At 42.4% G+C, this 17,433-nt stretch overlaps 1 protein-coding gene across 2 annotated transcripts; it reads right to left on the bottom strand.

The window, feature by feature from the left end:
* Positions 1-2,746: 2,746 nt before the first annotated feature.
* On the bottom strand, positions 2,747-17,359 carry DNAAF4 (dynein axonemal assembly factor 4). 2 transcript variants are annotated; one of them, XM_079953401.1, is made up of 9 exons: positions 17,335-17,359; positions 12,135-12,233; positions 10,202-10,335; positions 9,128-9,356; positions 8,214-8,359; positions 6,963-7,072; positions 6,520-6,673; positions 4,869-4,974; positions 2,747-3,102 (listed from the first exon to the last, which is right to left on the bottom strand). In XM_079953401.1, the coding sequence occupies exons 1-9, from the start codon at positions 17,342-17,344 to the stop codon at positions 3,002-3,004; spliced, it is 1,089 nt and encodes a 362-aa protein (XP_079809527.1). In that variant the 5' UTR covers positions 17,345-17,359; the 3' UTR covers positions 2,747-3,001. The 2 variants fall into 2 exon arrangements, with proteins under 2 accessions (XP_079809527.1, XP_079809528.1); XM_079953402.1 differs by lacking the exon at positions 17,335-17,359 and adding an exon at positions 13,303-13,483 and having other exon boundaries at positions 12,135-12,282.
* Between the last annotated feature and the right edge of the window lie 74 nt (positions 17,360-17,433).

Here is a 17,433-nt window from a genome sequence, read left to right as displayed (position 1 = left end):
AAGGAGCCGCGGGCGCTGCGGGGCGGGGCCAGCGCTGGCGGAGACCCGGACGCTAAGTCAACAAAGGGTGCGCCGACGCGGCGCGGGACGCGTGATGTGTGGAGATGCTGAGGCAGTTGCCATGGTGACGCCGCCAGCCCGGCGCAGCATCAGCATCCTCCGCAATCGGACGGCTCGAGCTCTTGCCGCCGCCGGCCGGTAAGGAACGGGGTGCCTCCCCGGCAAGGCTGGCGCTCTTGGGGCCCCTCGGCGGAGCCTGGCCCTCAAAGCCCAGCGGCTGTAGTGGGAGAATGGGGGACAGGCGACTCGCTCGCCTGGCCTAGCTAGCTGCCTACATCACAGCAAAGAACGGCCTTTTTAGGAGCAGTGCTCCCTGCCGCTTTTCTCCTTTTAGTAGTATCTTGTAAGTCGGTATTAAGAAGCAGAACAGAGCATCATTTTTTTAGAAATTGAAGTTGTTGGGTTTTTTTAAGAGTACATTTCTTTCTGAGATATGAGACAAAAATACAGGACACTGAGCTCTTAGGTATGAGTAGTTGTGAGCCAAGCCAATCAGTTTGTGACAGCATATAGCTCAGAGGAACTTCACTACAAAGTGCTGCTACAAAGGTCACTCTGGGTCCCTTAAATCTGTAGCAGGGCTCCTTTCAATGACGGGTAAAGGTTTTTCCAAGTCACTTGCATTTAAGGAAGACAACCATGCAAGCATCAAGCACCTCAGTTGGTCCTAAATACTTCCACTTATAATAAAAAATAGTACGGCTGATTGACATCCAATGCCCTTTTAAAAGTGTTGTGGAAGGGGGGATAATTGAGTTGTCTTTGTTTTTGTTTTTATTATGTATTGTGTGCTTTTTATATTGTGATTTTATGTTGTGAACCTCCCAGAGATGTACGGGTATAGTGTGGTATACAAATTTCATGAAGAAGAAAAAGAAGAAGAGGAAGAAGAAGTTGTTTCATTGAGCTCAACAGGATTTACCTCCTTAGCTCAGTTTTTAAAAGTGAACCATCTATAAAGCTAGATTTAAATATGTAATTTAACTACCAGTGCTCTTATGGAACCTCTTAATTTTTCTACTTTTGCACAGGAACTGAAAATGACTTCTGAGCCAGAAACAAAACCAATGGGTGGTGCAAAGAACACAGCCTCCTTCCAGTGGCGTCCATGTGCAAACCCTGGCAATCCTGTGTTTTCCTGCATGTTGGAGGCAAAGACTCTCACCACTAGCAATTTCTTAACTAAGCCCCAGCTTTTGCTCTATAAAACAACATCAGGTGAATACGGTGCTATACCGCCTACCACACAAATGGTACCTTGTAAATTCTGTCCAAAGGACAATGCTTTCACAAATCATTTGTTCACTTGTGGGATGACACGATTTAACGGTATTAACACTGGCACTGACAAAAGCAAAGTTTGTGATCAATCAGATCTTATGCACACTTTATAAAATCTAGTAGTGTGTTTTTGTTATCTGTTAAAATAATAAAGCAAATAAGAGAGTAACAGTCTGGCTTTATTGTTTAATAATCTAATACTGAAACATCTTTATTGAAAGTAAGTCTGATTTCAATAAGGCCATACCAGTAAAAATACGTGGTTCAACATCCTATTAAGTATGCTAGCAAATAAAGTCAGGAGATCTTTCATCAAATGGAATTCTAAGATCTAGTTTTTACTGAGGTAAGAGATTTAATATCTGAATGCAGGTGAAAACTTACATGATTTAATGCTCCTCTCTATTATGTATGTTGGGGAGAAGGTTTAATCCTAGGCTTCCCTGATGTAGCTGTTTGTTTTTTAAATATGCAGGACACTGCCACGCTGGCTTTGGTATGGAGAAGCATTCAGTTTTTAGAGCCCCCAAGTGCAGTCTGTGGTGATGCTGCACAGACACTCCTTTTTTTGAATCTTAGTGAGAACTACCAGCAGGTTTCTGTGCTGGCTCCCTAGAGGGTTGCTGACATCAAGAAGTGCTCCTCTTACCAACATGAGTTTTCTTCTTCATATCAGGAATTAGAACTAGAGACAAAATGTTGCATGGGATTAACAAAACAAAATCTTTTTGGTGTTTTTCCAGTAGGACTGAGGACTTTTCCTGAAACATTTTTCATGTACGCCTTTTTGCCAGCCCTATAACTATACAAATGGTTATACAAATATACCAGAAAGGGAGTACTTTAGTAGTTTGTAAGAGGACCAAGCCCTACAAATCCAAGAAATAACAAGCTTCAGGACATTGTAGCTCAAGGAGTACCACTTCTCATGTTAAGAGAGGGATCACTGAGGCACATTTTGAATTGACAAATGTTCTTAAACCTTCAGTTAAGCCATCTTTGGCAATAAACAAAGCCAAAGAAGAAAAGGAGGGTCATGGAGTCGCCTGGAGAACTGACAGAACAGAAACATTCTTATAAGCCTACAGTTTTCTGATTAAACCTTTCAATAATGTTGGGTTATGGATTTTTACAGAGGAACAAATAGGCTTTGATTTCAGTATATCTTACATATTGCACATTAGAATTTGATTTTTAGAAATAAATAGAAGTGGCATGTATTTTTGGTGAGGTTTTCTTCAAGGGAGTATTTGACTCTACCTCTTATCACTGAAAAGCTATGTAGACTAGTGGCTATTCTATCACCTTATGAATTGTGACATCATATTTCATAAATTATGCAATATGATCTAAGACTACAAGTTATTTTTCCCAAGTTTTAAAACAAATCCAAACTTAAGCAAAGTTAGGCTTTTCTATTTGTTTATTGTGCAAGATAAGAAAAAATGTGTTCCAAGTTTAAGAAAGCATTTTATATTATATTCTTATAAAGGCCCGCAAATGTTGCCCTATTCGTTAACTACTATACCTGAGCTAAAGAAGAGGAATATTCAACTACTTATTTAATACACCAGCAAAATATCTTCCAAAGATAAGTATCAACATTACTAGCATGGACATGATAGCTGATCACCAAATTTTCATTCTCCACCTCCACGAATCATTCATTTCCTTGAATTATGCGTCGAATCTTCTCAGCATCATCTTCTACATTTTTGTTTGTGGGCTCAATCTTGAGAGCAGCAATATATTCTTGGAGACCTAGGGTTAATTTAGCATGCATTTTAATCATACAATGGCAGCAACATACTATAAAATAGAATTAGAAGATGCATCTACTTTTGTGCATATTGACTTACAAGCAAGTCCTGTGTTCAAAGGGGTTGAATCACAGGTAAGTACTGTATGTATAGGATTGCACTGGGGGTGAAGAACCTCTGGCCCTCCAGATGCTGCTGGACAGCCCACTATCCTTGACCACTGGCCATGCTAGCGGGACTACTAATAATTGGGAGTCCAACAACATCTGGAGTTCCTCATCCCTGGATTATAGCCCTGGGCTGCAATCCAAAGCCCCTCTTCTGCCTGTGGGACCCCCAAAGCCCCCAAATGGAGGTATGGGAAAGGGCTGAGTTGGTGGCCTGAGATCCACTGATTCTACCATTTGTACCCCCACTCCATCTTTCCTGGATAATGTGAGCAATGGGTATGCAGCCTTGGCTCTACCACTTCATTACACCCTGCTGCTGTCTGGCCAGGAGCTAGATTGTCTTGCTGACCAATACAGAATGTGCTTCTTAGGCCTATAACGTGGCCTAGCCAGGACATTTTCAAAGGCCATTGGGAGTACCCTACTTTATTGTCGCTGTTCTACACTTCCTTTAGCATAGAGTCTTTATACCAGCAAGACCTGGGAAACAGACGGACAGATTTTCCTTTAATAAACAATGGTATTTACAGGCAAGTAAAACTCTAAAGCAGAATACAAGCAGTGCCTGCTCTTCAGGTTTGACTCGGAACCCAAAGGCTCCCTGCAGCCACCCATAAAAAAAAACACAGTACTTTGCAGAACTGCAAGTTAGATTTCTAGATATTGACAACAGGAACACGACTCTGCTGAGTCACTGATAAAACTATATTTATGTGTAGTTGGCTGAGAAGCTGTGCATTTCTTTTTTCTCAAAAGCACCTGCATGGAGTGAATAAACATGGAAATGGGTGTTTTGGTGCCTTGTCTTTTGAGTTACTTTGTGCTACATTGGAGGGGAGAAGTGGGACATAATGGCTGCTCACCTTCCAATTCCCAGAAATTTAGGGAGTATTACGTAATTTTCTTTGGGGAAATGTACTGGACAAGGAAAATACAGCTAAAGGCAAAACACAGCAATTATTTTACTACAGAAATCTACAGGTGCTAGAAATGATGAAAGCAGATTGAAGTAAGGAAGCATTTTGTCAAGCTCAAAATTAGATGTACAGTAAAGCTAAAGGAAACAAGGTAGCAAACAAATATATTTACAAAGAGAGAAACTACTTGGAAAAGGAAAGAAAGATACAGAAGACTTCTGTTCACTTTCACATTGGGCAAAGAAAGCTAGTGTAGCAATTAAAGTGTTCCAATGCAACACGCTGTCCGTAATACCATACTTAAAGATTTCATCTAACAGGAATAATACTTGTAGAAAGAAGAAAGGAACTTTTGTGGTTTTGTTCCTACTGGTTGTGGGTAACAGTGTGTTAACAGACTGTGGCTGAGCTATGCAAATAATTCAAAGTGGACTGAAATAATCAATGGGCAGAAGTTCATTAAGTCTGATGGTGTCATTAGGTCTATTTTGAGTCTGGCGAATGCCTTGTATTGCATCATCCCATCTCCATAGATAAAACAAAACTAAAATTTAAAAAGATTTAACTTTTTGGATGAAAAAGCAAAATAAAAAGTACAGATTAACAAAGTCTTGTTCATATCATACAATAAATCCCAACAAATGCAGGAATGTTATCTTCAGCATGTATCTTTCCTCTACCTTCAGCATACAATTCCAGTCCACAGAATGCTGCCCCACGCCTCACGTGAGCTTTCACTCTAGCATTAGCATTGTCAGGAACAGGAGGAGTCAGTAATTCCAGAGCCTTGAAAAATAAAACCCACAAGTTTGGAAGTCAGCTTAGCTGTCCCTTGAAGACAGTGTACGACTCACACAAGCATTTGCCAGCATTTGTTTTCAAATCTATCAGGTTCCTTGCCTTCATTTGCAGAGACACAAACATGTCAAGTACTTCTCTGCTGGACCACCCTGGAGCACAAACAAAACAAGCTGAGCCTTGGCTGAGGTGTCTGAAGTCTTAGTGGGTATCTGTATTTTTTATTTTTTTTAATCAATATCACAATTAGAGGCCCTCAGCTATAGCTTGTTTAGCTTTTATGTAAGTCCGGCACTGGCAGCAGCTACAACATGTTGCTACCCGGTGCACAAATGGGCACAGACCGCAGCTCTCTTGCTTTAACTGCCCAACTGTTTTACTGTATATTTTCACTATAGAAAAGGAAGCTGCTTTATACTGAGTCAGACCATCGGTCTATCTAGCTCAGCATTATTGACACTGACTGGAAGCAGCTCTCCAGAGCTCTCAGAGTTTCAGGCAGGAGTCTCTCTCAGCCCTACCTGCAGATGCCACCAAGAACTGAACATGGGGCCTATTCTTCACCACCACCACCATCATCATCATTCATACGCCACCTTTTCCTCCAAGGAACTCAAGGTAGTTTACATGGTTCTCCTCCTCATTTAACCCCCACAACATCCCTGTGAAGTAGATTGGGCTGAGAGGCAGTGACTGGTTCAAGGCCATCCAGTAAGGGTCATGGCCAAGTGAGGATTCACCCCCTGGTCCAATACTCTAACCACATCACGATGGTTCTCATACTGGTTTTGCATGCAAGGCAGATGCTCCACTACTGAGCTACAGCCATTTATATTTTGACATTTTTACTGAGATTATTTTAATATGTATTTTAATAATGGTGTATTTTACTGCATTTTAACAACATTGCACAATTAGTTTTCATATTTTGTAAACCACTTAGAAGTCATGTGGCCATTAAGAGGCATATAAATTAGCAGATTATAATAATAAAAGAGGGCAGTAAGTAGACTGGTAAGGAAACTACTACAGACTGCAGGCAAGGACAGTATCAGACCCTTACTTAAAGTAGCAAAACCAGGCTTATCAGTTGACAGCTGCATAGTGCACATACACCCTTACGAGTGACACACACAAAGAAGAGGGGGGAGGGAGAGCATGAACTTGCCCTTGAACCCAACCGTTTTGTAATCCTAACACAGTGGCATCAGCCAATTTTATTATATATATTTTATATCCTGCTTTATAGCCCCAAGAGGCTCTCAAGTCAGCTTACAAATATTCTGCAGACAGCAAATTCTAATAAAGTTCCAGCTAACCTAGATGATGGCACAACAGATTTTTACAGAATTTCATTTTGTTAGGTGTCAATTTTGGGAAATGTTGATATTTGATGAAATTATAATTACTCGGCGTTAAACAATAACAGTATTGCACATGATACTGTAAGGCTTGTATAGTCGCAGTAGGGTGACAAATGAATGTGATACAGAGTTTTGCTACAGATCTGAAAGCTTTGATAAAAGCAAATACCTTTGAGGAATCTTCAATTGCCTTGTGTAGATTTCTCAGCTTAAGGTGGCAGGCAGCTCGATTCAAGTACAATGTTGGAATCTTATTACTGATACGAATTGCCAAATTATAGGCATTGACAGCAGCAAGATAATTTCCCGTTGCAAACATTTTACTAAAAAGATAAGAGTATACAGAATAGTCTAGTTATTATATTTCCAAAAGGACTAAGGGTTGTATCCAACTAAATTTTACTTCTAGGACTCCCACCGGGATTCATAATTGTTGCCACTCTGGCAGAGCTTGAGAAGAATTGCAAAAGCGTGCACTGAACCACAAACACACATACACTGCCCATCCAACTTATTGCTACTTCATTCCCTTTCCCCCATAAACAGCAAACCATTATTACATATGAGATAAAAGTGATTTTACACATCCTTTGAAGCAACATCCAAACGCACTTTCCTTTGTCTTTCAACCAATCTGGATTCTTCTCCTCTTCTTTTAAATCTTCTAGCTCAGCAATGTCTGAATTTATGATTCTGCGAGCCTCTGCTTGCTTACATAGCCACTGTGAATAAAAGATATGTGCAGTGCTTTGTGCCTAAAACAGTACAAGTATATTCAATTGCCCTATTTAGCAAATGCAAGTGAATATGCCAGTGTATGGCAACAATACTGAACACCAAGTGTATTGGCATTTGACTTCCAAAGGGTTCCAGATTTAGAATGCCAGAAGAGCCCAAATTGATCAGGTCAAGGTGGGTCCACCTAGCTCAACATTCTGCTTCTTCCCACAGTGGCAGACCAAGTAGTTCTGGGGAGCCCACAGGCAGGGCCTGGAACCAACCCTCTCCCTTGTCATTTGCTTTCCCCTTCAGCAACCAATTTATGGAGGAAGGGTGCCTCTGCGCCTGGAAAGTTCCACTGAGTTATTATGGCCAATGGCTGTTGATAACTTTCAGTTAACTCAGGCTTGTTTGCTTGTGTCTTTTGTAATAGAAAATCAGTACCTCCAGAGAAGCATTACGTACAGTTTCTCTGCAGTGTTTGTGCATTACCTTTGCTCTAGTTTGTGGTAAGGGTCATTGTCATAATCCCTTTTGGTGGACAGGCACTGCTTACTTTTACAAGTCATAGCAGTACATGCACACATTCATAAAGAAAACCACATTCCACAAAAAAACACTCTCCTTTCCCTTTGTTTACAGCCTGCTTCCACTGTCCTCTGAATTAACAGCATACAGGCCTTTCCAAACCATCAGTTTACAACATCATAAGTGCACAGTTAATTCTCAATGGCTGAAGTCTTCCCTCAATTTGCCGTGTGTGTTGTGGGGCTATTTCATGGCCAATATTTCACTGACAGAAGAACATGCTTTCCTGCCTGCAGCTAGCCCAAACATTGCAATTTCAATTGCTGTGAGGAACATGACTGAAGAAGTGTCACTGGCCCCTACTGGACAGTATCTATGACATCATTAGCAATCAGTAGGACAAATCCTCTCCCTCCATTTAAAGTCCACATCACTATATGACCTTTTCAAAGTACCTTTATTTTTCGCTTTCTACGTGTGGGATTGTCTACCCAGATTCTTTTTTCTAAAGTGGTTAAAATAATGCCAGAGGCCTGCCCACCCCCACGCCCCACTCTGCAACTGCAGCTCCTCAGCATGCCTTGAAGCAACAGCAGAGCAGCTGGGTCTCCCTACCTCCTCCTCTTCTGGAATCCTGGATTCTCTGAGAGCTGTAGGAAAGACGCGAGGGGTGAATTTTATTTCAATGCTACTGGCAGATCGCGGAGCAGGGATAGATTCTTCTTTCAGCTTCTCTGAAAACATATTTCCAGAAATTGTATCTGCAATAATCAAGATACATAATGAATTAATTTTTCAATGTATCAGTTCACATCAACCAGGGAGGGAAAAGAAGAGTCTTGAGCACAGATCTAAATAGGTTTCCTCTTTCTAACCTTTATTTGGCAGGCGTTGGCAGGATGATACAAGTACAGATTATTTAAAACTAACAGGGCTGAAGCTGCATGTAAAATGTCTTGTTATTTGTATCACCACTGCTGAGATAAACATTTGGCATTTGCTATGATTAGAGCATCCAATATCCTGGGGGTAGTGCCTGGTGGGATCCTGAAGGCCCAAAGAAGCACACCAGCACATGTGCATCTGATGGTGTAAGCCACTGAGAAGGAAGAAAAAGACCTCAGGGGAAACACTAACAGGCAAGCTAACTCTCAGGATGGGAACACTTTTAGATAATTTATCTCATAATTTAAATCATATTTTTTTTAAAAAAAAAGCCAAAAAGGCAACTGGGGCTTATATAAAATATAAACAACAAATAATCATGGAGAACATATAAAACCAATTACAGATAACCTATTGTGTACTGTCAATACTGTAAAGTCCTAGGACCACCAGGAGATGCCACAAAGGAGGAAAGTACTGTGCTGATACTTTAGCAAGGAATAAAAGCAGCTGAAATAAAAAATGGAGCAATAATGCTGAGCCCGGATACTAGGGTGAAGACAGATTAGAAATGGTTTCACAAGCCAAAAGCAGTGGAAGGTTAAAATGTTTAGTTTGTTTTGAACACAGCAAGAACATTTTACCTCCTGTAGATGTCCTTGACTTGGATGTTCCTCTACTTGAAGATTTCACTTTCCTTTTATTCTCTTGCTTGCTTTGCTCTGGGGTTTTTCTGTGTTCCTGATGTGGCTGACAAAAATGAATCTTCTTTTGTTTCTCGTTCTGCTCTTTCCATTTCTCAATCTCCTCAGTGGCTTTTTTCCGCTCCTTTTCTTTCAGCTCTTCTATCCTTTCTCTTTCCGCATCTTCTAGCTGATTGAATTGCAGAACCGTCAAACGCTGCACTACAACTACTTTTAAGGTGCAAAGTCTTCCATGACTTATCTCTTATATTCAACACAGTAACTCTTATGAAGGAGAGGGTGGAGGATATAGCACATTACTTTTGCTGGATACCCAGCAAAGGTAAAACACACTGCTGCCCATATATATAAAAAAGAAGGGTGACTTGTTCCACACATGGCAAGAATGTGATATGCCAAATTCAATGCATTTTTCAAAACATTTTTAAAGAAAGCATTTTCACAGTGTTTTTATGTGTGTAGCTTCCACCCATGTTAACTTTGAGGCTGCAACGCAAACTGTAGCATCTGAAGAAACATTTGTCAGTAGGTATAATATTGTCAGTAGGTATAATATTATAATATAATAAGGGACGCGGGTGGCGCTGTGGGTTAAACCACAGAGCCTAGGACTTGCTGATCAGAAGGTCGCGGTTTGAATCCCCGCAATGGGGTGAGCTCCCGTTGCTCGGTCCCTGCTCCTGCCAACCTAGCAGTTCGAAAGCACGTCAAACTGCAAGTAGATAAATAGGTACCGCTCCGGTGGGAAGGTAAACGGCATTTCAGTGCGCTGCTTTGGTTCGCCAGAAGCGGCTTAGTCATGCTGGCCACACGACCCGGAAGCTGTACGCCGGCTCCCTCGGCCAATAAAGCGAGATGAGCGCCGCAACCCGAGTCGGCCATGACTGGACCTAATGGTCAGGGGTCCCTTTACCTTTACCTTTATAATATTGTCAGTAGGTATAATATTGGTTATCCATTATTTGCAATCCTGTTTTCTGCTCGTAAGGATGACTCAGGCAGCACCTGATTTACCTTAATTGTGGCCTCCACAGCAAACTTGCTGCGCTCTCGTTTCTGAGCAGCTTTTGCTTCTGCTTCTGATTTTGCGTCTTCTTGTGCTTTGCGCACAGCATCCTCTCGGATTCTCTGCATTTCTTCCTTGTCCCCTGAAGAGAACCATTCCAATATCAATTAAAAGACCAATAGGTGTGATAGTACAACTGAGGTATGAGAAATGAGAGATTCTGAAACTGTGTCAGCTGCAGTGATATTCAGGCACTGTTCTTCGTGGGGCAGTAAGGCAAGCCAAACACTGCTGATTGGGCAACTCCTTCCATCCCCTCATCCAACAGCAGGAAGGAAGGGGAAAAGAGACTTCCAGTGACAAAGCTGCAGCCAAGGAGCTGGGAACTGAATTGTTCTCCCTGGACAGTAGTGGCAAGAAGAGGACCTAAAGATCATGCCCCCTGAAGCAGTAAGCAATCCATGGGGAGGAGCCAAGGACTCCTTGCAGACTAAACCCTTCTGGGGACAAATTAATTACTACTTACCCACCCCTCTTTGCCTTTGCAGCACTGCCTGGAGGGGTTATCACCGCAGCTTGACATTTTAGCTCACTCTTACTTCCCAATTTTATAATGCTGCTTCTGGCCTTTGGATCAAACTGTTTGGCCTCTCATCCACTGCCAAATTATGAAGATAACCAGTTTACACAGAGCAGTTTACCAATGTTATTAGTTTAGTTTCTGCCACCAGCAGCACACATAAACCATGGGTGGCAAGGTAAAACACAATGCTGCCCACATATTTTAAAAGAAGGGTGACTTGTTCCACATGTGGCAGGAATGTGATATGGCAAAGAAATATTGGATAAAAATAAAAAGTCATGTAAAAGGGACTGTGTGATATGAAAGTCTACTAGAACCGGTGTTTCTTATATGGCAAGAGCAGCTAAAACTCTTTATGTTTAATTTTTTTTAATGATTGCTTTTTCTATGTTTTAACAGTTCTTGTATTTATCTGTAAGCTGCCTTGAGTCCAATCAATATGTGGGGAAGTGGAGACTGCTGACTGCATCATTTGTTAAAAAGATGAGTTGACAAAGGAAGGGGGCATGGGTGGAGCCAGGATTTTTTTTGGGGGGGAGGTGCAGCCAAAGTTGTTGAGATTGTTTTAGGAAATCATGGATAAAAATACCCTATAAACAGGACATTGCAGGGGACAAGCTTCTGCTAGGGGCGCGGGGGGGGGGGCAGAACCTCAGATAATTGAGTTTAGTTCAGTTCAATTTATTGTGTTTAGCGAGCAGCTATTACACACATAAAAATAATAATAACAAGAATACTGCTAATAATAGTGGTTTACATTTCTACTCCCCGACCTTTACAGGAAAAATAATTTCCCATTCCCCCTTTAAGTTTTATTACACAAATCTGTAAAGCCTTGGCAAGAAATGTGGATGTTCTAAAGGATATATACAGCTCTACATCAGACAACAACTTTCAATGCTTTTCAAAAATATTTATGAATCTAGGGAAAGGGGCATCTGCCCCCCTTAGCTACGCCCATGGAAAGGAGTTTGCCCTAATCACTAGACTAACACACTTTATTAAAATTAGGAAACAAAGACAAGACAACTTTATGGCAAACTGGATTAACTTTACTGAATATAGTAAAAAATAAGGGTTATTGCTAAATGAAAAGTTATGATTGTATGTAAGACAAAAACCAGGTTGATTGCTGTATCTGGGCATCACATCACTTGTTAAGCTTTAGTTAAATCAGATATAAAATGTTAGGAATTGTGAGTGCTAATATATAATAAGTATGGTGATGCATATATGAGGCAAATTATAATATAATATAATATAATATAATATAATATAATATAATATAATATAATATAATATATACTGCAGGAAGGTCAGCAAAGGTTTGTTTAAGACCAACCCAATTGAAAACTCACCATTTTCCATAATGAGGGATTCCCACATGGCCGCTTCTTTTTTATAGAGGGTGAAGAAAACTGAGTCATTCTCGATTTTGGCAGTACTGTGGACATCATCTATAGGAGCATAGAGAATGGCTTCAAATAGAAACGGAGGAGAATTTACCTAAGAAGAACATTTAGAAATCAACATGAATATGCTTGCATTTAAGAAACACGCTGGGGGCACAAGTCAAAGCTTCACACCACCTTTAGCTGCTTGGAGGAAAGGTGGGATATAAATGCTATAAATGCAATCAATCAATCAATCAATCAATAAAATAATAATAATAATAATAATAATAATAATAATAATATGTATCCCAAAACATTTACACGTTATATTTGCCCCAAACCTGCTAGGCCCCAACTCATTTGTGAGCCTGGTTAGAGTGTGGTGCTGATAACGCCAAGGTTGCAGGTTTGATCCCCATATGGGATAGCTGCATACTCCTGTGTTATTGTTGTTACTATTTATTGAATTTATATACCGCCCTGTACCCGGAGGCCTCAGGCGGTTCACAAAAAAGATCGACCCAAAAAACACAATATATGCAATCAAAATAAAGACAACAACCTAGTAACACCCCCACCCCACCCCACCCCACCCCCAGTGCTGCTCTTTCGATCCAGATTGAGGCATCCCTCTATGGCTCCTTTAAAGAAAAGCACTTAAACAAGAAGGGGAGATCCGATCAGAATTCCAGTGTTGCAGAGGGCTGGACTATTCACAATGCTATGATTCTACCTTAAAGAGCAGCAACACTAGCTTAAGGTTGCAAGACCTACGTGGGCCTGATGAGGGCAAACCTCGCTGGGATTTACTTCTGAGTAGACACATACAGGCTTGCACTGCAAGCGATCCGCTAGGGCAGCGTTTCCCAGCCTTGGGCCTCCAGCTGCTTTTGAACTACAATTCCCATCATCCCTGACCACTGGTCTTGCTAGCTAGGGATGATGGGAGTTGTAGTCCAAAAACAGCTGGAGGCCCAAGGTTGGGAAACACTGCGCTAGGGTCTTCGGGGCGCCCCCTGCCCTGTCACTACAACAACTGTTTCTTTTCCTTTCCTGGCAAAGGGCCCCCGGCTGCATGAGGGCCACCCCACCCCCAGGCCCTGCCCCCCCCCCCCGCCGGGCTACCACAGACCTTGAGGTATCGCTCGGCGCAGAAAATGCCGTCGCGGCGGAGCGGGGCGGCCCTCCAGGGGACGACCAGGTAGACGGCCTCGGCCGTTTGCTCCCAGCTGTAGTCGCGCACCCACACCGGCATGCTCCCGTTGCTAAGGGCCCCTTCCGTAGCGGCATCGCCGCTGCTAAGCAACGGTTTCCAGGAAGCTCTGAAGCACTTCCGGCGAACGGAGTCGGAGGATGGCGGGCGGTCGCGCGTGCGCGCTGCCTTCCCTCCTGGCGGTTCTTATTTTTTTCTTTCTTTTTTCCCCCATCTTCCAAGCATTTATTTCTACTGGAAAGGATTTTGCTTTGTAGGCAGGGGGAGGGAGGGGAAAAAAGACCAATTTATGCACACCAGAAGCAGTTTAAATAATCGTAGGAAGAGGAAAGGGCGGGGAGAGAGATAATCGGTTTCCCAATCTGCATCCCCCACCTTCAACTACAAAATCAAACCTTTACTATGAAAACTCAATTGGGGGATTTTCGGAGGCAGTTGAGAACCGTGGTACATTTGAAAGCGAAAAAACCACTCCCGAGAGGCTTTCAAAAGCCATAATCCATTTGACCACCACTTCTTCCCTCAACTGCATTACTCGATTAAACAACAGTATTGAACAACCTCTTAATTCAATAATAACAAAAAACAGGAAGTGAATTCTGCAACATAAAGTTTCTGCTTACCACGCAAAAGGAAGAATGTTTACTGCAGCAGTTCCAAAGCAGAGAAGCCACCTTTCTCCCATGTATGTTTCCCCAAGTTTGCTAAACCCTCCAGCCTGTTCTCAACCACCACTTGTACACTGGCCAAGTGGATCTCAGTTGAGGACAGGAGAGCCGCTGGGTGCAAGCTTTTTTTTTAATGGCGCACCGTTGGTTGTGGAGCAGGGCAGACCTCATGTGCCCTCGCGCAGGGCTGCTTCAGTGAGTTCGGGGCGGCGTGGAATTGCACTCCAAAATTGCACAGCGAAATTCGCCTGGGTGCTCCCTACAAAAACTCCAGTCTGCCAATATGCAGCCCCTGAAAAGGAGGCATTTATTTATTTTGCCGAACTGCGAAAACGTTCAAATATAGTTTGCTTTTTCCTTCGTTTCCCTCCCACCCAGAGAAAAGGCATCATCATATATAGATTGGTGGGGAGTAGAGAAATGTCATGATAAATGCAGGCCAGAGTATTGATCATTTGCATACATTTCAACTGGGAAAATACTGGAATAGAGGCCAGAGCAGGAGCAGCATTTTCCAAGTGCTGGGCAGTTAGAAAATCCTTTCCACCCAGACTTATTATCAGCGAGATCAAAAGCTCACAGCACTGTTGAAAAGCAAACATCTCCCTACTCCGACCATGAGACACCTGCCATTTGCAGTCCTGTTGTTGTTGTTGTTTAGTCGTGTTCGACTCTTCGTGACCCCATGGACCAGAGCACGCCAGGCACTTCTGTCTTCCACTGCCTCCCGCAATTTAGTCAAACTCATGCTGGTAGCTTCGAGAACACTATCCAACCATCTCGTCCTCTGTCGTCCCCTTCTCCTTGTGCCCTCCATCTTTCCCAACATCAGGGTCTTTTCCACTTCTCTTCTCATGAGGTGGCCAAAGTCTTGGAGCCTCAGCTTCAGGATCTGTCCTTCCAGTGAGCACTCAGGGCTGATTTCCTTCAGAATGGAGAGGTTGGATCTTCTTGCAGTCCATGGGACTCTAAAGAGTCTCCTCCAGCACCATAATTCAAAAGCATCAATTCTTCAGCGATCAGCCTTCTTTATGGTCCAGCTTTCACTTCCATACATTACTACTGGGAAAACCATAGCTTTTACTATACGAACCTTTGTTGGCAAGGTGATGTCTCTGCTTTTTAAGACGCTGTCTAGGTTTGCCATCGCCTTCCTCCTAAGAAGCAAGCATCTTTTAATTTTGTGGCTGCTGTCACCATCTGCAGTGATCATGGAGCCCAAGAAAGTAAAATCTCTCACTGCCTCCATTTCTTCCCCTTCTATTTGCCAGGAGGTGATGGGACCAGTGGCCATGATCTTCGTTTTTTTGATGTTGAGCTTCAGACCATATTTTGCGCTCTCCTCTTTCACCCTCATTAAAAGGTTCTTTAATTCCTCCTCACTTTCTGCCATCAAGGTTGTGTCATCTGCATATCTGAGGTTGTTGATATTTCTTCCGGCAATCTTAATTCCGGCTAGGGATTCAACCAGCCCAGCCTTTCGCATGATGAAGTCTGCATATAAGTTAAATAAGCAGGGAGACAATATACAGCCTTGTCGTACTCCTTTCCCAATGTTGAACCAATCAGTTGTTCCATATCCAGTTCTAACTGTAGCTTTTTGTCCCACATAGATTTCTCAGGAGACAGATGAGGTGATCAGGCACTCCCATTTCTTTAAGAACTTGCCATAGTTTGTTGTGGTTGACACAGTCAAAGGCTTTTGCATAGTCAATGAAGCAGAAGTAGATGTCTTTCTGGAACTCTCTAGCTTTCTCCATAATCCAGCACATGTTTGCAATTTGGTCTCTGGTTCCTCTGCCCCTTCAGAATCCAGCTTGCACTTCTGGGAGTTCTCAGTCCACATACTGCTTGAGCCTTCCTTGTAGAATTTTTAGCATAACCTTGCTAGCGTGTGAAATAGGTGCAATTGTGCGGTAGTTGGAGCATTCTTTGGCACTGCCCTTCTTTAGGATTGGGATGTAGACTGATCTTCTCCAATCCTCTGGCCACTGCTGAGTTTTCCAAACTTGCTGGCATATTGAGTGTAGCACCTTAACAGCATCATCTTTTAAAATTTTAAATAGTTCAGCTGGAATACCATCACTTCCACTGGCCTTGTTATTTGCAGTGCTTTCTAAGGCCCGTTTGACTTCACTCTCCAGGATGTCTGGCTCAAGGTCAGCAACCACACTACCTGGGGTGTACGAGCCATCCATATCTTTCTGGTATAATTCCTCTGTGTATTCTTGCCACCTCTTCTTGATGTCTTCTGCTTCTGTTAGGTCCTTACCACTTCTGTCCTTTATTATGGTAATCTTTGTACGAAATGTTCCTTTCATATCTCCAATTTTCTTGAACAGATCTCTGGTTCTTCCCATTCTGTTGGCCTCATTGGACAGCCACTTTGCTTTCTTGCATTTCTTTTTCATTGGGATGGTTTTCGTTGCTGCCTCCTGTATAATGTTGCGAGCCTCCATCCATAGTTCTTCAGGCACTCTGTCCACCAAATCTAAATCCTTAAACCTGTTCCTCACTTCCACTGTGTATTCATAAGGGATTTGGTTTAGATTGTATCTTACCGGCCCAGTGGTTTTTCCTACTTTCTTCAGTTTAAGCTTGAATTTTGCTGCAAGAAGCTGATGATCTGAGCCACAGTCAGCTCCAGGTCTTGTTTTTGCTGACTGTATAGAGCTTCTCCATCTTTGGCTGCAGAGAATATAATCAATCTGATTTCGATGCTGCCCATCTGGTGATGTCCATGTGTAGAGTCATCTCCTGTGTTGTTGGAAAAGAGTGTTTGTGATGACCAGCTTGTTCTCTTGACAGAACTCTATTAGCCTTTGCCCTGTTTCGTTTTGATCTCCAAGGCCAAACTTGCCCGTTGTTCCTTTTATCTCTTGATTCCCTACTTTAGCATTCCAGTCCCCTATAATGAGAAGAACATCCTTCTTTGGTGTCACTTCTATAAGGTCTTGTAAGTCTTCATAAAATTTGTCAATTTCAGTTTCTTCAGCACCAGTAGTTGGTGCATAAACTTGGATTACTGTGATGTTAAAAGGTCTGCCTTGGATTCGTATCAAGATCATTCTGTCATTTTTGAGATTGCATCCCAGTACAGCTTTCGCCACTCTTTTGTTGACTATGAGGGCCACTCCATTTCTTTTACGGGTTTCTTGCCCACAGTAGTAGATATGATAGTCATCCGAACGGAATTTGCCCATTCCTGTCCATTTTAGTTCACTGATGCCCAGGATGTCAATATTTATTCTTGCCATCTCATTTTTGACCACATCCAACTTACCCAGGTTCATGGTTCTTACATTCCAGGTTCCTATGCAGTATTTTTCTTTACAGCATTGGACTTTCCTTTTGCTTCCAGGCATATCCGCAACTGAACGTC

Source organism: Podarcis cretensis, assembly GCF_951804945.1.
Source record: "Podarcis cretensis genome assembly, chromosome: 14".
NCBI classification, from domain to species: Eukaryota; Metazoa; Chordata; class Lepidosauria; order Squamata; family Lacertidae; genus Podarcis; species Podarcis cretensis.
This window is presented reverse-complemented; position numbering and strand designations above follow the sequence as displayed.